Source organism: Python bivittatus, unplaced genomic scaffold (assembly GCF_059951505.1).
Source record: "Python bivittatus isolate LINGU-HERP-01145 unplaced genomic scaffold, Pbiv_v1 ctg000350_np1212, whole genome shotgun sequence".
In the NCBI taxonomy this organism is placed as follows: Eukaryota; Metazoa; Chordata; class Lepidosauria; order Squamata; family Pythonidae; genus Python; species Python bivittatus.
The window spans coordinates 25,258,610-25,281,725 of NW_028277074.1; the positions used below are offsets into that span (position 1 = coordinate 25,258,610).

Genomic DNA, 23,116 nt, shown 5'->3' on the forward strand with positions numbered 1-23,116 from the left:
ATGCGCTCTACATGGAACTGCCCTCGAAGAGTATCTGGAAGCTTCAGCTAGTGCAGAATGCATTGGTGCAGGCAGTTATGTGTGCTTCCAGAACAGCACATGTCACACCAACAGCACACCAGTTTGCTTCTGGGTCCAATTCAAGGTGCTGTTTTTAACCTTTAAAGCCCTTCATGGCATGGGACTGGGTTATCTGAGGGACCGCCCCTCCATGATTACATCTGCCTGTCCCATTAGATCTGGCAGGGAGGGCATACTTTAGGTCTCATCTGATAGGGACTTACGCTTGGCGGGTCCTAGGAGGTATGGTGCCTGCCTTATGGAACATTCCCCCCCCACTCCGGAAGTGAGGTTAGCTCCGTCCCTGTTAATGTTCTGTAAGTCCCTCAAGACCTGGCTATGTCATCAGGCCTGAGGGTCCCAGGGGACCGGTGTTACTTTAAGATGGCTCCATCACTGTGATTAATTTATTCTTTCTTGTGCCTGGTAGTTTGTATATTTTAATATGACTGTTTTATATTTTTAATGATTATTTTATATATTTATTGTTTTATTTAATTGTTGTACACCACCCAGAGTCACTTCTTGTGAGATGGGCGGCCATATAAATTTGATAAATAAATAAATAATAGAGTGACCAGAACTTAAAGGGGAAAAAAAGCAAAATTCTGCTTTAGAGAACTGGACTAGGATTCAGCAGGCTGTGAAAAATTATTGCCTGTTTTGGTGCCTTGTTTCTTAAGTCCCTGCCAAAACTACCTTCTATAATGATAACAACTTAATCTCTCTTGAGTCTTGGGCTCAATATTATCTTGATCTATTTACTGTATCTCAAGACAGTGAACTACATGTCCAATTTTAACAGAATTCTTAAAACTAAATTCTGCTGTGCTAGCCCCTCTTTTTACAGCTATAAATAACTCTTTGTGTATCCCTAATGAATGACTTAATTCCTTCATTTTCCAATATACAAAAAAGGTAATAGAAGTGATCCCTCAAATTATTGCCCAATTAGTCTTCTACCATAAGCAGCAAATTATATGCCAGATTTTATGTTATAAACTCTTAGACTGGATGTCCTTCAAGAACATCTTGGCCCCTGAGCAGACTGGCTTTAGAACACATTTGAATGAGCACTATTTGATGTAAAAAAAAAAAAAAGAACTTTAAAATGAAAATCTCTAATCATGTACAGTATATATGCCTGGATACCTGCTTCCTAACTTTTTTAACATTTAAAAAAAGACAAAACATTCTTTACAAGGCAATACAAACCAGAAGAGATGCTGTGTGATGAACAGTTTCAATTCCAGTAGGCCACAGCATATCCATGCCAGCTCTATTTTCCACTATTCCTGCACTCTGTCATTTGGGTAGAGGTTAGACTTAGGCCCTGACTGCACCATTAACTTGCATTCTTAGGTTCTTCTTTAATAAAGTCTAAATAATGTATTGTAAGACCTCAACTGAATGTGTGCTATCACGTTGACTCATAGTGCACACACACATAGACCTACTGTCCCTAACCTGGCCATTCAGATCTTCCAGTGGTAGACCATTGCCACTGTAATAAAATCCATCTATCTTGCTGCTGGTCATCCTCTTCTCTTTCCTTCTGACTTTCCCAGTATTATAGACTTCTCAAGGGAGCTAGGTCTTCACATGAAATGTCCAAATTATGATAATTTGAGCCTGGTCATTTGTGCCTTGAGTGAGCCTCTGGACTGATTTCTTCCACAATCCATTTGTTTTGTTGGCTATTCAGGATATTCTGAGGAATCTTCTTCAACACCAAAGTTCAAAAGCATCAATATTGTTTCTACCCTGTTTATTCAAAATCCAACTTTTGCTTCCGTGTACTGCTACAAGGAAAATCATTGTCTGCACCATTCTGTTTTTTGTAGGTATAGACACTTCACAGAATCTAAATATCTTTTCTAAAGCCTTCACTGTTACCTTCCTAGTCTTCAGCATATTGCTTGACTGCTGGTTCCTTTCCTATTGATAATTAGTCTTAAAGGGCAAAAGTTATCCACCACTTCAATATCTTCATTGTCAGTTGTAAGGCTAGTTACAATTAGTTGCTATTCATTTGGCCTTTGTTATATTTATCAAGTCCCATTTTTTCATTGTGTTCCATGACTTTCATTACTAGAGCTTACACATCATTTGCATTTTCAGCTATCAGAGTAGTATCTTCAGCATAACATAGGTTATTGATGTTTCTTCCTCCAATTTTAAAACCATGCATCTTCCAATTCAACCTGTATGTGTGTGTGTGTGTGTGTGTGTGTGTGTATGCATGCATGCATACATGCATGCATGCATGCAGCTGGACACAGGAGACCGGGATCCGAATCCCAGCTGGTACCTATCTTAGGGATCCTTGGGCAAAGACTCCCTAACACTTCACCTGCCTACCTCAAATACAAGAGTGACATGAACTAAGAGAGTCATGCCAGCTCGGCCATCGCCCAGATTAACAAGGTCTGCACCAGATGTTGGGGATCCAGGACAATCTGACAATAAGTGGGCTACTGGAACAAACCATACATGGACAAGACAAGAGAACCTGGAATTGATGGAATGCTACAACAGTAGACCCAATGAGAGGGAATATATGAAACACATGAGGGAACTATGGATGGACAGAAAACCTACATCCACAGTAACTGAGAAACAGCTAGTTACCCAATGCTTCAACATAGTAAAAAGGAAACTGCTCTCACAACTTGAGATAGACCAACTACACATTACAATCCAGACTCGAAGACTCAGAAGAACAACTGAATGTGCAGCCAACACCTGAAGCTGGAAGGTCACTGCCACCCCCTCCATTACAGAGCACAGCAACTCTTCTCCTGCTCAGTGGAGAAGTACCATCAGATAGTATGCTAGAAGATGCCAATAGAGTCTTCATGACAATCCCTACTATCACTATAACTCAAACCAGTGAACTGGTATATGGTACACGATCAAGAAGAACAGCAGTACATACCCCCACTGGAAAATGAAGTTGGAGGCTAAGATCGAGCCAACTTGGAGATAAGTTAGTCAGATAATGCTACTACAGAAGGATGTGAAGATTAAGAATAAGATTCAGCTGCTGAAAAAATACAAGGGCCTGACTCCATTTGAAGCCCGAGAGACTACTAAACAAAGGTTCACAGCACTGGCTGCCAGGCTAAGGAGATACACTAGAGAAACATAGTCCAAGAAGATACAAGAACCATACAAGTTGTACTCCCTACTGCAGTGCAACAACACAGTAACAGCAGAGCTACCAATAGCAGAAACTGAACAGTACTAGAAGAACATATGGGAGAAAGAGAAGATACATAACACAAGTGCAACGTGGGTGCAGGACCTGAGAGCAGACCACAGCAATCTCCCAGAACAGGAACCAGTCACCATCACAGTAACAGACATCCAACAGCGGGTCAAGAACATGAAGAGCTGGACAGCACTGGCTCAGACATGATCCACACCTACTGGCTAAAGAAACAGTGCATGAGCACCTAGCAGCACAGATGAACCAGTTGCTAGCAGTAGGTTCCCACCCAGACTGGCTAACAGAAGGAAGGACGGTGCTGATCATGAAAGACCCCCCCAAGGGAACAGCACCGTCCAACTACTAGCCAATAACCTGCCTCCCTACAACATGGAAAATCCTATCAGGCATCATAGCTGCCAAGCTAGAGAACCATACGGGCCAGTACATGAGCACAGCTCAGAAGGGCATTGGGAACAACACCAGAGGCTCAAAACACCAGTTGCTCATAGATACAGCAGTTGCCCGAGGCTCAAGGTCTAGGCAGACCAATCTGCGCACAGCCTAGATTGAGTACAGGAAAGCCTATGACTCAATGCCACACACATGGATCTATGAATGTCTGGCGCTATACAAAGTCAACAGGACACTAACGACCTTCCTCAAGAATTCAATGGAATTGTGGAAGACAACACTGGAAGTCAACTCAAGACAGCTCACACAAATGGCCATCAAGTGCGGCATATACCAAGGTGATGCACTGTCCCCATTGCTGTTCTGCATAGGCTTGAACCCCCTAAGCCAGATGATCACAAGGACTGGATACAGATTCAAGTTCAAGAGTGGAACTACCATCAGCCACCTCCTCTCTCTCTCTATATATTTAATTATTTATTTTTTACTACAAAAAAGGAAAAAAATACATAAAAGTACATGGATGACATCATCTGCATGGACAATATCAAGCTGTATCCTAAGAGTGAACGAAACATTGACTCGCTGATCCACCTGACATGGATCTACGGTGAGGACATTGGGATGTCATTCAGACTGGAGAAGTGTGGCTGGATGGTAGTAAAGAGAGGGAAGGTAGTTAAGACTGATGGGGTGGAACTACCCAGTGGGTCACATAGCAGACATACAGACCAGCTACAAGTACCTTGGTATCCACAATCATATGGGAACCACAATGAGGAGGCAAGGAAGACAGCAACATCCAAGTACCACCAAAGGATAAGACAGGTCCTGAAGAGCCAGCTCAATGAAAAAACAAGATCCATCCCATCAACACCTTGAACATCTGCATCTCCTTTTCCATATAGAGCTCTAATTTGCTTTGATATTAAAAGTATTATTTTGCTAGCATGTGAAAATAAGGACATTGTACGATAGTTTGCACACTCTATTAAGTTAAAAAGTTACCACTTTTTTTGGTATTGCTAAGTAGACTGATCTCTTCCAGTTAGTTGGCTACTGTGTCATTCTCCAGATTTGCTGGCAAAGTTTGGTTAGAACCTTTACTGATTTTACTTCTGTTGCTTACCATATTTCTATTATTTTTTGCTTGCTAAATCTCTAGGGGCATTTCTAGGAAATCAATCTTACTATTAAAAATTTAGGAATTCTAGAAGGAAATGAGGAAGGGAAAAATAAGACAATTTAAAATCTAACTCTTTGAATTGTATAAGAACTCTGGACTGCTTATTGCACTTACCAATTTTAAAAATACATGTATTGTAATAATAGTTTATAATTAGTTTATAGTTTATAATTTTTTAAAAGTTTCACTCTGTCCTAACTCTATATGTAAGCATTGTAGCCTCTCTAGAAATGTATTTGGCAGCTGACCAATAACCACTGTTTTCTTCTTACTTAGCTGGAACTTGTGAGAACCTTTAAGAAAATGAAAAGATTTCTAAAACTTATTCTCACTGGATATTTTCCATGGATATAGATGCTTACTATATATTACTATTTCCCCTAAGGTAAAAATAATTTTATTTTTTTAAATAAAATTATTCAGCAGTGATCTCATGTAGTATGGTAATTAAAATTAAAATGTCCAGAGTTATAATGCAGTGACCAAATAAAAACTATCAAAGCCAATGGATTGCTACTCTTTTGCAAAATGCAATATTTGATAAAGGTGATTGCGATGATCTAAGTGTAGGTATTGTGAAGTATACTGTATGTATACTTGTTCTTTGATTTAAAAAATTAATTAGATAAATTTATACATTTTAAAGTTAAGGAGTCCAATATAACAGTCATCCTGTCCCTCTCCCCAAGAAAATCCAGTCTTGCCCCTTGTATGGAGATAATAGTGTATTATATTGTGTAATCAATATTGCTTTTCTTTTCTATTATTTATACTTCAGGAAATAGTTAAAAATTAATTTGTAAAACACAGAGATCCAAATAAAAGAAGAGCATGGGGCAGCTGTGGCCAGGGTGGTCTTTGCACAGGTCATCTGTGCAACAGTTGTGCCCTTTCCTCAACCAGGCCCTGCAGACAGTCACTCATGCTCTGGTAATCTCACAACTGGACTACTGCAATGCACTCTACATGGGGCTGCCTTTGAAGACCATTTGGAAGCTACAGCTGGTTCAAAATGCAGCAGTGCAAGCAGTAATGAGCACTCCTCATTGTACCCATGTATCACCATGGCTATGTGAGCTGCATGGCTACTAGTTGCTTTCTGGTAATTCAAGGTGCTGGTTGTTATCTTTAAAGCCCTTCATGGCATATGGCCTGGTTATCTGAGGGACCACCTCTCTCCCGTTGTTTCTGGCTGCCCAGTGTGTTTGGGCAGAGGGGTGCGCTCCCAGTCCCTTCTACTAAATGCTGCCATTTTGTGGGACTAATAAATCATGTCTTCTGTGCTGTGGCCCCTACCCTCTGGAACAGCATCTTCCCAGAAATACAGTGAGTACCTGCAGTTCCAAAAAGCCCTGAAAACCTACCTTTGGTCTCAGCTCTGGGGTTAGTATGTTGGTGGGGGGCTCTCATCCTGTATTTTAATGGCCGTTTTTAGTCTGGGCTGTTTTCTTTTATCCATTTTTTAAATTGTTTTATATTAGATTTTGTAAGCCGCTCAGAGTCTGTTGGAGTGGGCAGCTATAATAAATTTAATGAAATAAATAAATAAGTGAATAAAGTAACCTATTAGCAAAATTTAATCAGAATTAAATTTATGAGACGTAATTTCAATTTTATGCAATATTATTGGAAAAGTTTCATTACATTCAGTGGTGCTTACTTTTGGGTGCATTGGTACAAATTGTACAAGTACTGTAGTGTATCTTAAGAAAATGCCTTCAACTAGTTGAAATGAACCTTTTGGCTTCTACAGATAATCTTGCAAAAAGCATTACTATTAAAAATGTTACTTTAGAACATTTAGAAAGCTCAGAAAAATGAACACCTCTAGTTTTGGCTGTATTATGACTGTCTTTATCGATTTCCTGTTGTAATGTGTCACTTTAAACATTGGAAGCATTATTAGCAATCAATTCACTCGCCTATGCAAGAAATACCATAGTGTTTTGGCTGATACATTCTTTCTTTACTGTTTTCAGCCTTTTGAACTGGATTTTGGAACTTTATTTTATCAACTTACATTGTCTCAATCACAATTGCAACTCTAGGCAGCATTGAGAAAGTATCAGAGTCATCACGAAATCCCTGAAATGGTTGAATGATGTTGCAGTAGATGGGATAAATAATCTGTAAGAATCTGCCTTCTCCTTCAATCTATGGACTGTATTTCAGGGTCCCACTGCTTCAGCCACGACACTCCCAAAATTAAAAGGTGGCCTGCAATGGGAGCCACCAACCACCTAAGAGTCTCTCTCTGAGTCCCAATATTCATTTCTACAAGTTCCCCCTCCCACGGGTGATCCATCCAATTGGATGAAAACCATGGGGTATTTTAAGTTCTGCACCCTCAGTCCCAGATCATCCACAATGCGTGGATTGATTAAACACCAGCTGCATCCAGAGCCAATTAATGCAGTCAACTCTGCTTTACGATTAGTTCTTAACATCCTTAGTTTTACGTCCACCATCAGGGGATTCACCATGCCCTTGTCACTCTCCGATTCACTTCCTGATGGCTGCCTATCATCCTTGGAGGATTCACTGTCCCACAATAGCGGACCCTCCTCCAATCCCCCCGCCGCCGTCCCTTTCTTTTCAGGCTTGTCGCTTGGTTCATGACCCTTGGGCACCCTTTGCCCCACTGGCGGCTTCACAGTGGTCGGCGAAAGGTGATTTTTTGGGCAACTAGCAGCAAAGTGCCCTTCTTCTCCGCACTTGAAGCACATACGCCTCCCACATCTCACCTCTCGAATCCCTTCTCTGGGCTTCCCAGCCAGCTTCTTCACTCCAGGTCTCGTTTCTCCCATCAGGCGGCTGCTTTTCCCTCAAACTGACAGCCAATCCACCTCCACTCTTCTGGCCAAGTTAATCCATTCATCCAGGGTCTCTGGGTTGCCTCGAGCCAGCACTCATTCCAGCAGCTCAGGTCTCAGCCCCTTCTGAAAATACTGCACTTTTAACTCCTCATGCCAATTTCGAAGTTTTTCTGCTAACCCCATGAACTCCAGGGCATACTCCAAAACTGCTTGAGATCCCTGTTTCAGATGCTTGATCACCACCTTGGCTTTGATGGTTGGGAAGGGGTCTTCAAAACGCTTGCAGAGGGCACTCATGAAGTCATCCAGGTTTCGCAAATCTGCGGAGCCAGCTTCGTGCAAGCGCATCACCCAATTGGCAGCTTTGCCTTCTAGTGAGCCCGACACATAAGCCACTCGCTCCATGTCGTTTTGGAACAAGTGCCCACATCCCTCCGTGTAGATCCGCACCTGGGTCATGAAACAGCCCAGCCAGTCAGGGTCTCCGTTGAAAACCATCTTCAGACCCCGCTGCTGGAGAGGGTTCTTCTCACCCCTTTGGCGCCTTCTCGGGGGGGGGCATCGTCGTCTTCTCCACTAGATCCCTGCCCCTCGCGCTCATCCCCACTCTGCCCTGATGACACTGGGGAACCAGACCGGGGTGGGGGTAAGGCTCCGTCCCCTCCAGCTTGCGGCTGTTGGATCCCTGCCCCCAACAATCTCTCCAGCAGGGTCTCCATATGGCCCTCTAACTTCCCGACTCATGACTTCGAGTCCTTCCTCTCCCTGGGGGTTTGAGTCACTTGGATGTCTCCAACCCCCAGTGACCACTAGGGTTTGACCTTCTTCCTTGAGGGCTTAGGTGGCAGTTTCTCCTCCGCTTCCACAACTTTCTGGAAATGGGTCACTTGGGTAGCTGGGCACTGATCTCTCCTCCGCGCCACCATAGGTTCCAATGGTTCTGAGGGTCCGGGTTGTGACTCACTGGTGAATCCCTCTGACCGCTCTGGACTCTACTTCTATGGCGTCGTCTGCCATCCCAAGTTTCTGTTGCAGCAGCCTTTCAAATCTTCCTCAAGGAGCGTTCACTCTGGGAAAGATTCGCTAAGGGTGTCTTGGCAAAATGTAAGAATCTGCCAGACTCAAATCCCAACAAAAGTTCTCAGCTGGACCATTGATTGGTTTCAGAGCAAAAGAATTCTTTATTAAGAAGCAGTCTACAGTTCCAGGTTATTGCCAAGACTAAAAGCCTGTGCATGCAAAAACCCTTTTTCTTTCCCATCATTTCTACCCCCCTTTTTCCCAGTCCATCCCCCTTCTTGCTGGTGATCTCAGCTCTTCCTGGGTCTCAGGCTGGTATGACCTTGGTTGTCTCTGGAAACCCGATAACAGTCCACCTGCGCTTAATGGTTCTCTGTCCCTCTCCCCCTTTTCCATAATGGCAGAAATGAAGCAAGCTGATTAACTATTTAATTGATTGCGAGGCTTCTGACATAATCATTCTAGCAATCTGAATACATGCAGATATAGAGACAAACCCATTCCTTTGAACCTTCAGTTCTCTCTTCAAGGCACATCCATGTAGTCTTCTTGGCAAAAAAATACAGATTTTTTTAAAAAATACATTTCCTTCTTCTGGGATGTTTTTTCCACTTCCCAGTCTAGCCTATTGTATTGCTGATATTTCCTGACAGTTTCCCATCCACTTACAAGTCAGATCCAACTCTTCGTTTTTTAAGATCATGAAGATCAACTAGTGCTGCCTCCTAGCTATGCAAGAGAGACTAATCATCAGCTATATTAGTGGCTGCCTTGCCAGAATTGAATCTGCCCACCTGGTCTACAATATAAATCTCAACAGGGCCTGCTGAGAATCCTCCCTCCCCACAGGAAGGGCATGGATTGTGGGTTAGGCACCAAGCCTTTTCTGTGGTGTCCTGTACACTTTAGAACATACTATACCTGGATCATTTAGCATCCCCTCTCCTTGCATTTTGTAGGGCAGCAAAAAAATGTATCCCCACCATTCTTTTGGCCCAAACTGATTGTGGGTGTTCCTCTTTGATTTGCATAATTAGTTCTTATTAGTCTGCTTATTTTTCCTAATCTTGCTTTGTTGTTTATTTCTGGAGTCTTACCAATGTTATTTACCAACATTGTAAATAAATAAATAAATTCACACACACACACACACACACACACACACACCCTCACGTTATTGGAGACCAGGATATTTATACATAAAATTATGTGGAGCTGCGTAGCAAATCCAGATAAATTATACATCAGGCATAACATTGTTCTCACAGACTTTTAGAATGTTATAAAGCAAATGTATCTGAGTGGGATAAGATCACTTCATAATTTCAGTGTAGGCTGCATATGGATTAATGCCATGAGGAAAAAAAATTACATTGGAATAGCAATATATCTACACTATAATAGGAAAGCAACTATAATGTTTATGGAACTCTCCTCGGCAATGGTGGGAAAATGGGCAAATTTTACAGATGGTGGTGAAAGAATAGGTTCCAAATTAGTTCAAGAACTGAGCATCATCATATATCAAGCACACCACACACACAGAGCATGCATTCTTGTATAGGGATCTATAGGCATTGCTTTGGAAAGGAGGATTTTGAGGATGGGACAATTGCCCAATCAATGAAGCCAGTATTTATTTATTTTTATGCTGCCTTTCAGGACAAAATCAAAGTACAGTAATTCAGAATTAAAAGCCTAAAAATAGTTTAAGGAGCAAGTCATCTGACCTAATGTGTAGATAAAATGATGATATGAACCCCATCCCATTTTAGCACTGAAGATGTTACCTAGCTAGGTAATGAAACGTTTGCAAGAAAAGAACCAAGCTCAGAGAGCCCCAAGGACTCCACAGTTCAACCCTGAGCTACACATATTCACCTCTATTGGTACCACATATGGGCATCAAATGCTTCAGAAAGCACGCAGATGGGAGAAATTTGCATGGAGGCAAGAACAGCTATTCTTTCTACATGAATGCCTAAGACAGCATACTCTACCCACCAGCATCAGATACAAATCCCCAATAAAGAGCACAGCTGGATGGAAGATAGCACATCAAAACGGCCACAAAATGGTAAGACTAATGATCATGGATGTGCACCACAGACTGGACAAGTACCAGCAAACAACAGACAACCTCAAGGAATAACTAGAACTGACCATGACCCCAGAGCATACTAAGATACTGACTTCCACCATCCAGAACACATCCAGAAGACAAGCAGAGAAAACAAAAACTCAACTTCAAACTCAACTACTCAAATTAAACCCTGGAAACAAAGAAGTACTCGAACCAGAACAGGTAGTCAACATGTCTAGCCAGCCACTATCCACTGCAGAACACAATATCCTCCAGAAAGGCCTCAGCTACAACATGGACAATGCCAATCAACTAGATTTCTGCACATCCCTAGAAGCAACATTCAAAACAACAGGAGTCAACCCAGAGACCCAAGAAAACATAAGGCAGACAATCATACCACAGATCAGAAGAACATGATATCAACACCAACTCAAAGCAGAGGACAGAGCAGTCCTCAATAGCCTAAGGAAAGACCAAACCATCATCATCCTCCCAGCAGACAAAGGCCGCACCACAGTTATTATGGATAAATCACAATACCTGCAAAAAGCCAACAAGTTATTAGAGGACAAAGAAACTTACATCCCTGTTAACACCAACCCAATACAGAAACTAGACAACCTAATCAAGAGGCCCCTCATCGACCTAACTAAGAAAGGCCAGATCACAAAGGAAGAACAGTGGCAGATAAAAGGCAGTGGACCCATCCTCCCACGCTTCTACGGACGACCAAAAATACACAAGCCTGACATACCGCTCCGACCAATTGTATCTTTACCAGGGACTCCAACATACAACTTAGCAAAAGAACTGACAAAAAAGCTTGGACACCTCACAGAGAATAGTGAATATTCTATCAACTCCTCCTACAGTGCCTCCAGAAAATCAAAGACGTACACATATATGAAGATGAAATTATGGTCTCATTTGATGTCACAGCACTCTTTACATCCATAAACCCAGAACTAGCAAAAGAATCCATATCAGCAGTACTACACAACACACCCGACTTAACCAAATACACCCAGATCGAAATACCCAGAATCATGGACCTCATCAACCTCTGCCTCACCACCTATTTTCAGTTTGATGGACAAATATATCAACAAATCAGAGGCACACCCATGGGATCACCACTGTCAGGACTCATAGCAGAGATTGTAATGCAATGCCTAGAAGCTATAGCACTTCCCCACATACAACCTAAAGTATGGATCTGGTATGTAGATGACACATTTGTTATGATAAAAAAACAACTAGAGAAGACACATGAAACCATTAACAACATCTTCAAAGGAATAAAATTCACCAGAGAGGAAGAAAACAACAACATGCTACCCTTCCTCGATATCCTCATCAGCAGAGGAAACAACAGTAAATTAGAAACCCAAGTTTATCGGAAGACAACCCACACCAATCAAGTACTCTATTACCAAAGTAACAACCCAACCTCCCACAAGAGGAGCTGTGTAAGAACATTATTCAAGCAAGCACAAATGCGTTGCAGCAACCCAGAACAGCAGAAAAAGGAAGACCACCTATACAACAGCTTCCAATAAAATGGATATCCACATAATTTTATCAAAAAGTGCCTGACCACTCAACCTACTACAACACAACCTACACAAGCCATGAAAAGGATCACACTACCATACATCAGAAACGTCTCAGAAACCACCAACAGACTATTACAACCACATGGCATCTCTGTAGCACACTAACCAACAAAATCACTTCAAAATATCCTAAGTAAATCAAAAGACCCAGTAACACAAGAAGAAAAAACAGGAGTCATCTACAACATACAGTGTAAGGACTGTAACAAACACTATGTAGGACAGACAGGCAGAAGCCCAGCAGAGCGCATCCACGAGCACCAACTAGCAGTCAGAAGACATGATGAAAAATCCTTAATCTCACAACACATGGGCAAACTGAACCATAGTTTTAACTGGGAAACTGTCAGCATTTTAGACCAAGCTAAATCCAAATATGCAAGAGAATTCTTGGAAGCCTGTTATTCAGACAAGGCAGCAATTAACAGACACATAGAAATAAACAGCATCTACATACTATTCAAAAGAGGCAAAAGACCAGAAGATCGCCTCACCAGCAATCATCACCCAGATAAGCAGAGGTTACCACCAGGCACACAATCAAGCAGTGAACATATGCTAATCAAGAAACTATCAGAGGAGCAAAACAAAACCCCCACCCACACCAGCACTGGCAAGGCATGCCACAGTATATAAGTAGAGAGCAAACCCCATCTCATTTTAGCACTGAAGATGTTACCTAGCCGGGTAATGAAATGTTTGCAAGAAAAGAGCCAAGCTCAGAGAACCCCAAGGACTCCATAGTTCAACCCTGAGCTACACATATTCACCTCTGTTGGTAAAATGATGATAGTTGCAAACATAGATCAGCAACTTTATTCAGTTTGGAACTGCCAAGGCTTTATTACCTAAGGAATACCATTTGTATTCTCTGAATCTTTTATAGCCACCTTGCCATAGAACATTAACATCCATTAGGGAACTTAACTGCACTCCTGACATGAGATTTAATACCAAACACCAACAATTCCATCTTTCTTTCCGCCAAACAGTGAAATGGCTGTACCTGATAAGTCACGTGTAAGGCCACAACAATAACTAAATTTGACTTTATTTTATTAATTAAAAATAAACATAGTCAATTTGAGTAGTTTTTAATCATGTATTCAAGAGTGTTCTTTCTGTGACTTTGTTAATTATAATTTGACAACCTGTAGATGTCTCAGGATGGTACCCAAGGCTTGGAGGGAAGGCTGCATGCAGTCCTGGGGCCTCAGTTTGTTACCTCCCAACTCCCACCCCCACCCTTGTTTTAAGCTAAGGGATACCTACAGAAGATGTTGCTTTTGAAAAGATCAGCCTTTGAAATCACTCAGACCCTTTGGAGCTAATAAAAAATGTGCTGCCTGCCTCCTAAAGGCATTATTTTTTTTAAAAAAATGGAAATTTGTCTACCTTTAATGAACCACCAATTTTTCATCAAATGCTTAAAATCAAAAAGGAATGTTGTAATTGTAGGTAATGAAATGAGGATGCCAGCAGAACTAAGGTTTTGTTTTTTGTTTTAAAAGGGAAAGCACTACCTAATTGCAGGATGCAGAGATATTTCAGTTTGTTGTGTATAAGAGAGCCTGCATGCTGTATGCCTTTGGATATTCTGGTGCACAACCAGTTGTCAACTTTTCAACATTCCAGGGAGACATTAGCTTCCATACCATAGTATCTGCATGCTACCATACAGTTTTTCTGCCCATGTGTTGTTCATAATATAAACGTTACCAACACCGTGGGGGGTGACAAAAAGCTGGCAACTGTTGCTAAAGGGAAGACATACATTGTAAATTCCGTCTTGCGGAGTCAGGAAATATTTTGTATTGCTGGAACATTTTCTGCTGTAAAATGGTACAGTACCAGCTCTATGCAGAGCAAAAGAAACAGGACTGCTGCCCTATCAGCCTCTCTTATTATAGAGATAGTTCAACTAAAGCAAGTGAACTTCTTTCTGACAAAGCACTTTTACACTTCATACACCAGTGATCTGCAGCTCTGGCACTGGCAAGCATCAAGTCTCCACTGTGTTCTGGAAAAGGATCATAAACACACCTCCTGCTACCATAGTCCAGTCTACCAGCTCAGCAATGAGTTCCTAATGGGCAATAATGGCACAGGCACTGATGGGTGTGTCATGGTATGTGCACATGTCCCCACTTCTTCACCAGCTGTGCTGGTTGCCAGTCAGCTTCCTGGTGCAATTCAAGGTGCTGGTTATCACCTAGAAAGTTCTGCATGGCACAGTGTCTGTTTAGTTGAGGGATCTCCATATGTTTCTGCACTCCAGTCAGATCAACTGGAGTGGGCACAGTCAGTTAAGCAGTGTCATTTCGAGGGACCTAGGAAGCATGCCTTCTCTCTGGTTGGTGGCTCTTGACTGTGGAATGATATCCCCCCTGGAGATTCCTACTGCTCCCACCCTTCCGACTTATGCAAACTGCTTAAGACGTGGTTGTTCTCCTTGGCCCTGGGCTAGGATGGGGGTCGAGCCCCTTGGCTTGTGGCTGTTCGGTTTCCGGTCAGCTGTCTTCTTTTTTCTTGATATATTTTGTTTTCTTTCAATTTTTATCTGTAAGCTGCCCAGAGTCCCCATGTAGTCGGGCGGCCTCGAAACCGAATAAACAAACAAAATAAATACATAAATAAGGGACGTAATGTCTTTTAGCTCCTGCAATGGGAAATAAAGGAAATCAGACCGAACAAGCATCCTGCGCGGGACCCAAGCGGAATGCACCCAGCGCGTCTCGTTAGACTTTAACGACCAGACGAGAGCGAATTCAGATTCTCATGTACCAAAACTACATTACCCAGCAGGCTTTCCAGATGGTTTGGCTCGCCGCTTTCCGTCTTGGCCGGAAGGACTTTGTAGTGCCGTCATCGCCGTAGCTTTCTTTTTCCTGGAACAGGCTTCGGCAGAGGTAAGAAGTACTCCGGTTTAGGAAAGCGGTTCAGGAGTATCAGTCTCCATCGGGCCTCTGTGACCGCCCCCTTGGCCACCTCTGAGAGTTATTGACCTGCTTACCTCCTTGTCGAACTTTTAAGGGCGGGCGGGCGCTTTCGAGCTCTCTCTACCTAGTAGCTTTCCGCGGCAAGCGAGCCCAGTCCCCTTGGGCCACGAGCAAATTGGAGGAATATGGCGAAGAGCTTTTCTGTTTCTGATGTTTTTATAAGTTGATGATAATACACTGTAGGGAGTTGCTCCTCGTCTTTTTTTGCTGTCGTTCCGAGGAATAAGCTGTTTTTGGAGCACTTAATTTACAGCATGTCAGCTTTTCAACTTTTTGTCAGTTATTTGATGATAATTCATAATTGATTTGCTGCTCATTAAATCGTCATTTTTTATCTTTTTGGACAAAATTTACGTTCTATATTCAGATATGTTTGTATTGCCACTGCATATGAAGAGCTCGTTTAAGCTAAAATAGAAAAAGAAACCCAGAGTTTCTGCTAAGTTCACTTGCTCACAGTGCCTTCTGCCAACAGAAGGGGTGGGTGCACAATTCTCCCCACTTCTCTCTCCATCTGCTCTCAAAATCATCCATGTTCTGCTCTCAACAGGGTTGAGAATAACAAAAAGCAACTTATTGGGGGGTTATGCATTCAGGAAGAAAAGAAAATCCACATGGAAATCCACTAATGGAATGTTGGTTTTTGACTTGTTTCTCACCCAGAATGAGTTGGAACTTGGAAAAAATTAGGCTTATATTTATTTTAAAAAATGATAGTTTAACTCCCTGAATGTTTTTAAATGGAGGTTTAGGGGATGCATAACTAATAAATGGATCAGATTAGAAAGGACCACAGTTCTTTCAGGTTTGATTTAATCACTGTTAAGTGATGAAGCAGAAAGAAAATTTTGCATGTTGTACTAATTGAAATTTTTTTTATAAAAATGGAACACTAGGTAGAGCTAACATTTAGATTTAGTTATTAATAGTGCTGCAGCTAATATTGGTATATTGTCACTGCAAGAGCAGCACTTGGCTGGTCTCAAGAAAACTAAGCGGGGTTAGAACCAATTAGTACTTAGAAGGGGAAACAACAGGAAAGCCCAGATAGTAGACTAGATTGGAAGGTCAAATATATCCTTGGAGAAAGAATTGGTAAACCACTTCCATGTTGATTTGTTTACTCAATCTATATTCTGCTTTTCCCCAAGAGCTCAAGGTGGCTTACATAGAAATCTTTGATTTCTTTTTAGATTTTTTTATCCCACCTTTATTATTTTTAGAAATAACTTAAGGTTGTGAAGATACCTAATACTCCTTTCTCCTCCTATTTTCCTCACAACAACCACCTTGTGAGGTAAGTTGGGCTGAGAGAGAGTGACTGGTCCAAAGTCACCCAGTTGGCTTTCACACCTAAGGCAGGACTAGAACTCACAGTCTCCTGGTTTCTAGCTTGGTGCCTTCACCACTGGACCAAACTGGCTCTCACTTTTATTCCCTAAACAGCAACCCTATGAGGTAGATAGGACTGAAAGACAATGACTAGCTTAAAGTCATGCAATGAGTTTCCAGGGCTACATGTGGACTTACGTTGTCGTCAGGAGCTTAACACAGGTTTTATTTTAATTATATATGACATATGTATTAAATAATTAAAGAAAAAAATCCTAAATAATTGTGATTCCAATTATTTTTCAGTGCACAATGGGCCGTGTAATACGAGGTCAAAGAAAAGGTGCAGGTTCTGTATTCAGGGCCCATGTGAAGCACAGAAAAGGTGCAGCAAAGCTGAGGGCTGTTGACTTTGCTGAAAGACATGGCTACATCAAGGGCATTGTAAAGGCAAGTATCAGGTTGTGGAGTTGTTATGAAACTGCATTTTATTAAAGTTTAAACTAAAGTTTTTACTAATCGAAAGGTAACTAAACACTAAGAGAACAGACTTATAAATTGATAGTTACAGGTTTCAGGTTTTTTTAAATGATGGTTAGATTGAAAAGTCTTGAGTGTCATACAAGAACTAAAAATATGAATTTAAAGTTCTTAGTTAAATATAATGATGAACAACATCTGAAGTGAGGAATATAAAAATGGATCTAAACCTTTCACACACACACTTTTCTAATACAATCATTGCAGTATGGATGTTAAATACATGGCAGCTGAAGTACTTATCGGGTTCCGTAGCCTTGTAATATTGGTATAAAACTTGTTTTCTTGAACACTTAATACTTTGAGCTGCAAATGCACAAGTAAATATTTCTGTAAGTAAAATTGCAATATTGTTAATAGTACATTTGAAGCCATACACTTCTCAAGTTTTAATTACATTTCTCTAGGACATCATTCATGATCCTGGTCGAGGAGCTCCACTTGCCAAGGTTGTTTTTCGTGATCCATATAGGTTTAAGAAGCGAACAGAATTGTTTATTGCAGCTGAGGGCATTCATACTGGACAATTTGTTTACTGTGGCAAGAAAGGTGAGTAGAGACAACTGGCGACCATTTGTGTTGTAGCATCCTTTGAAAAGTTGGTATTTGAGAGAAATACCATGAAATAGAAAATAGACACAAAGTCTAATCGCACCTTCAAGGCCAGTCATCTTTGTTAGGGCATAAGCTGTCATGAAGTGCTGCTCTCAAAAGGTTGTGCCCTTAGTCTTGAAGATGCCACCAGACTTGCCAACTATTTTGTTGCTGTAGATTAACATGGCTCTTCCCCCTGTGTAACCAGATCATCACTGTATTTTAAAAAGCATTTTCACACATGCAAATACATCCCTTTCAGCTCAGCTCAACATTGGCAATGTCCTGCCTGTTGGAACAATGCCAGAAGGCACCATTGTCTGCTGTCTCGAAGAGAAACCTGGGGATCGTGGAAAACTAGCTCGTGCTTCTGGAAACTATGCCACTGTTATCTCCCATAATCCTGAAACCAAGAAAACCAGGGTGAAGCTGCCTTCTGGATCCAAGAAGGTGATCTCCTCAGCAAACAGAGCAGTTGTTGGTAAATATTATCCCTAAGTCTCCAGAACCAAAATATTTGGTTAAAATCTGTAATATCTAAAGTTTAAACTATGACAACATGGAATGCGCCTGCACTATAAAGATTATGGAAATGTTATGGTCATTTCCTATTTTAGGAAATAGTTGTTTTAGTATGATGAGGTACTGGTCATGAAAGAAAATAAAGTGTAAGCAGAAACTCACAACAGACAATTTGCTGTAAAAATTTAAGATCTCCTCAGTTAATATGGGAGGGGTTGATATTTGTTGAATACTGGTAACTTTGGATCAGCAGTAAAGGGTATTGAAATAATTATAGTATTGGAATTTGTCCATTGGATCTATGTAGTCTTTGTATAAATTTTAATTAATGTAGGTAAAACAAGCATTGCTGGTAGCAGATAGTGTGTTGCATTGCACGATTATTAGGTCCGTGAGTTCTTAAAATTGTTAGGTTTCCCTCTGTAATTGCAGGTGTATTATCTGCCTGAGGATAGCACTTCATGCATATGAAACAGTGAGATAGTGTTTATAAAAGCTTGAAGTAGGCCTTATATACCGGTTGCTGGGAAGAGCTACTGGAAGGAAGCTATTGCTTTATTTATTTATATTCCAAATTTGGTCACCGCCCATCTCACTAAGGAGCGGCACTGGGTGATTTACAGTAAGAACAAGAATATTAATTAAAATACAGTGACCCAGAATGCTTGACTGCAGGGCTGTTCTTATGAAATGCTGCAATAGTTTGAGTTTTTATTCCATTTAACACACTACTAAATTACCTGCCACTTGATAAAATACAATTCATTACTTGAAAATGCTGTTTCCATGAATTCTATAGAATATACTTGTTTAGTACGTTGTTCCTATAATGTACATTTAAGAAGGCTAATTGCAGCAAAACTGGCTTTTTTTTTTTTTTTTTGGCCTGGGTGGGGAAAAATGTAGTCATGTTGATGCTAACTAAGGAGCTGCTCCACGCAGCCGTAAACTACTAATTGAATAGAAACAACTATTATAATCAATTGTTTTTGATGGAAGAGATTCTAATACTTTGACATTACATCTAAAAGGTTTGATAAATTAGTGATTTTTAAAAGATTCTTATTAAATTGAACTGTAAAGACTACATAAAAATTCTTGGAAGTCTGCAGCACAAATCTACAACTGACAGACCTATAGCGCTAACTTCTGGCAAACATTCAAAGCCAAGAATGTAATTTTATCTATTTAATATGACAAATTAAGTAGGTTTTGAATTTAGTATTTGCAAAAAAAAACATCATTAGAGGTGATCTTTTCTGATAATTATACTGCATTTTCTTCTAGGTATTGTTGCTGGTGGTGGTCGTATTGATAAACCTATCTTGAAGGCTGGAAGGGCTTACCACAAATACAAAGCAAAGAGAAATTGCTGGCCACGAGTCCGTGGTGTGGCTATGAACGTAAGTAGTCCTTGTATTTATCATGCTAATATAATTTCCTTGTTGTTTATTTACTAGATTGATACATTGCCTAAAATGAAAAGATGTTTTGAATAGCATATACACTGTATCTGTCAACATCTCTTTAAGAAGCTGCATCTTTTCTTGGGCTTGCCTATTAGCAAGGCCAGAAAGATGTGCAAATACTACAAGAATTATTCAGACTTTTTATACATAAACTTGTGTTGGTCTTGAAGGGAGAATTTTTTTTCCCCAATTAAAGTTGGTGATAGGAAGCTCTTTACCCTTCTCTATGCAGATGATCTGAGCTTAGTTTTTGCACAAACGTTGATTTACCCATGCTGCCGTTCTCTTTAGACCAGCGCTGCTCAAAAATCTCTTTTACCATCAGTTACCAGGAAAAAAACAGTCATGAACCTTGGGCAGAACTCCCCTAGGCACCTGTCTACATACTACTGGCACCTCATCGCAAATGCATATTTTCTTGGGATTCCTCCATTACTATGTGAAGCAATAAATGATAGAGTTCTTTTAAAAAGGTGCCACCTCTGAAGCACTGCACATCCCTACTTCTAAATTAGGTTATTTGGTAAAGATGATTAAAAGAAAATTAAATGGGGAGGGAAGAGGAAAATAGAGGAGAAGACTCTTCATAACAAAGTTCTGGGAAAGTTTGGTTATGGCTTAGCTAAGTGTCTTCTCCCTCAAATCTAGTGTTGACGTTGCTGATACAACTTCAGTGCTCATATTTTAAATCTCTACTCATACCTAGTACTTTATATTGAATTCCAAACCTGCACTATAAATACCTGATACCTTATTTGCAACATTTTAAAGCCCCAAATGGTCATATACTACAATGCAATTTATAACATAAAATGGTAATACAACATTCAGATCAAAGCTAATACATGACTATCGATTTAACATTTTAAAAGCAGAAAGCAAGAGATATTACATTCTCTTCCAGCAGATTGGACCATTTCTTGAAAGTCATTAACACCAGTTCTTGCTCAGAATGAGCAAGATGCCTTCAGAAATTTTTGCTTTCCATTTGGTAACATTAGCAATACAGTAATGTCATTTGCCTAATGGGAGTTTTAATTAAGTTCCTTTGGTATTTGAAATAACTTCCTGTTCTGCTTTTGACTTGGATTGCTTTTCTTTCCCAGCCTGTTGAACATCCCTTTGGTGGTGGTAACCATCAGCACATTGGTAAGCCTTCGACTATTAGGAGGGACGCTCCAGCTGGTCGCAAGGTCGGTCTTATTGCAGCTCGACGTACTGGTAGACTGCGTGGGACAAAGACTGTGCAAGAGAAGGAGAATTAAATTCTTCACTTTACTATATTCATAAATAAATGTCATCTGGTTAAAAAACAGAGTGTGAGAATTCATTTTAGAAATAATAGCTTCTACAAAACAATTTTATACTTAAAGTGTTCTAGAAACTAGTCTTTATTTATATGCGATCAAAGACCAGAGAAGTATCCAAAACAGGAAAACAAGACAAGTGTGTCACAATACACCCAGGAAAGTGCACAGTACTAAAATATCAACTAAAAGGTAAAGTAACAATCCAATGAAGTCATTAATCACTCACTGCAGCCAGACTGTTCCTTGTCTATGTTTCTTGTTATATCTCGATTGGTATCTGATAAAAGAAGTTCAGTGTAAAACCTGACTGTTCTTTCTGGAAATGGCTAGAAGATAGATGCTCACTAAAATTTGCAACTTCTCTTAAAATTGCAGGGATGCAGCGATTGTATTATATCTACCTCTTAAAAGGGCTGAGGGTGAGATGTTATGCCTGGCTTGAAAAAGTTGCTTCCTTAAGCTGAGAGAGGTTTGCACGCTCGGATAGTTTGCAGGTTTCCATGTTTTTGTAGTAATTGGTATTCTAAAGCTTTGTGTTAAGGAGCCAAATTTGGTTTGAAGTTCTATGTCCTCCAGTCTTCGATAAATATCTTTTTGGCTTGATTTTAGCCAGCAGAAAGAAGGTAATCTTTGGTTAATCCAGTGGCATTTATCTTCTTACGTTACAAGAAAAATACAGTGTCAGCCAGTACTACACTGCTAACCTTGCAAGTCCTATATTCAATCTGAGGCATCTCTGAGAGCTACATTAGGGGTGCTTTTAGAAGCAGAAGATGGACCTGAGAAATGAAGTTTGTATGACATCTAAGAGGTCATATCTAAGGGGTCAAGCCCAACTTGTAATGCATATAAAATCTGGGCCAGGACTTCAGCCTCAAAAGGATGAAGGGCTGAGGTATAAACTCTCCTCTGATAAAAAAAAGAATTTCCTGAAAGCCATTGAGGATTTAAATACTGCTTCCTTGATGTATTTGTAGTGAATGTTCCAGGAGCCCATGGCATGCAATTACGTGTCTAATAAATGGAACAAGGCCTGGGCCAGATTGCAATCCTGCTGCGCTTTCTTTGTAGTTGGTACATTCTGTAAATGCTCCTTCGGGATCTTGCTTGGAGGGATGTATTTATACACAAATTCCAAATTAAAAATATTGAATGCCTATTAGTATTTTGTATTTTTTCTCCAAATGTCAATCTTTTTCTCAAAATGTCAGAGTAGGCCAGGTCAGGAAACAGGCTCCACAAGTAATAATGGAACACTACTCAATTGATAAGGGCTTTAGTAACAATCCTAAAAGCTAGACAGCATTTTCCTTCCCTGCCTCCCTTTTAAACTCAAGAGAGTTAAGGTGGAGCTAGTTTGAGTTTCTCTTTTCTTCCTGTCCTGAACTTAATTCATATTTTACTAACAGCTGTCCTGTAGTTTCTCCAAGGTCATTGTGATTCTCTACACATAAGAGGGTTTGAGGTATGGAATCAAACACTAAAGGCAGGCCACATATGAAGGAGATTTAATTTTATAGATGTATTTATCAGGTGGTACAACATGAAAATGTGGCCTGCCATTGAAATCATGTCCTACTGGGGCTGCCCAATTTAAAATCCTACTTGTTTCAGTCCAAGGATTCCTTCATAATCCAAGCAGCCCTCTAATTTTTGATTCAGCGATCTAGCATAAAGTTTGGCTATTAAATTCAAAGGGCTAATAGGTCTCTAAATAGATGCATCCCCTTACTGCATTTCTTTTTAATAGGCACAACTATCTCCCTCTTCCAGTCCGTGGGGATATTTCCTGTTTGATCAATGTCAATAAATAAGATGCACCCACCAGTTAGAATGCATCTTGATGAACACTGGTAAGATGCAATCACAGCCTGGGGCCTTTCCTAGCCTAAGAAATTTGATAACTTTAACCACTTCTTAAAGGGAGACCAGTAGCCAAGA

At 40.5% G+C, this 23,116-nt stretch overlaps 1 protein-coding gene across 1 annotated transcript; it reads left to right on the plus strand.

Annotated features, from left to right (window-relative positions):
• The first annotated feature begins 15,184 nt into the window (after positions 1–15,184).
• Positions 15,185–21,178, plus strand: RPL8 (ribosomal protein L8). Its single transcript, XM_007426501.3, has 6 exons — positions 15,185–15,318; positions 17,047–17,190; positions 17,688–17,829; positions 18,137–18,355; positions 19,684–19,799; positions 20,972–21,178. The coding sequence occupies exons 2-6, from the start codon at positions 17,053–17,055 to the stop codon at positions 21,128–21,130; spliced, it is 774 nt and encodes a 257-aa protein (XP_007426563.1). The 5' UTR covers positions 15,185–15,318; positions 17,047–17,052; the 3' UTR covers positions 21,131–21,178.
• Positions 21,179–23,116: the final 1,938 nt, after the last annotated feature.

What these genes read in the sequence shown, in the direction of transcription:
- RPL8 (XM_007426501.3), top strand. Translation starts at nt 17,053, where the DNA reads ATGGGCCGTGTAATACGAGGTCAAAGAAAAGGTGCAGGTTCTGTATTC. An exon ending in ACATCAAGGGCATTGTAAAG is followed by an intron (nt 17,191 to 17,687) that starts GCAAGTATCAGG and finishes ACATTTCTCTAG; the next exon opens with GACATCATTCATGATCCTGG. An exon ending in TGTTTACTGTGGCAAGAAAG is followed by an intron (nt 17,830 to 18,136) that starts GTGAGTAGAGAC and finishes CATCCCTTTCAG; the next exon opens with CTCAGCTCAACATTGGCAAT.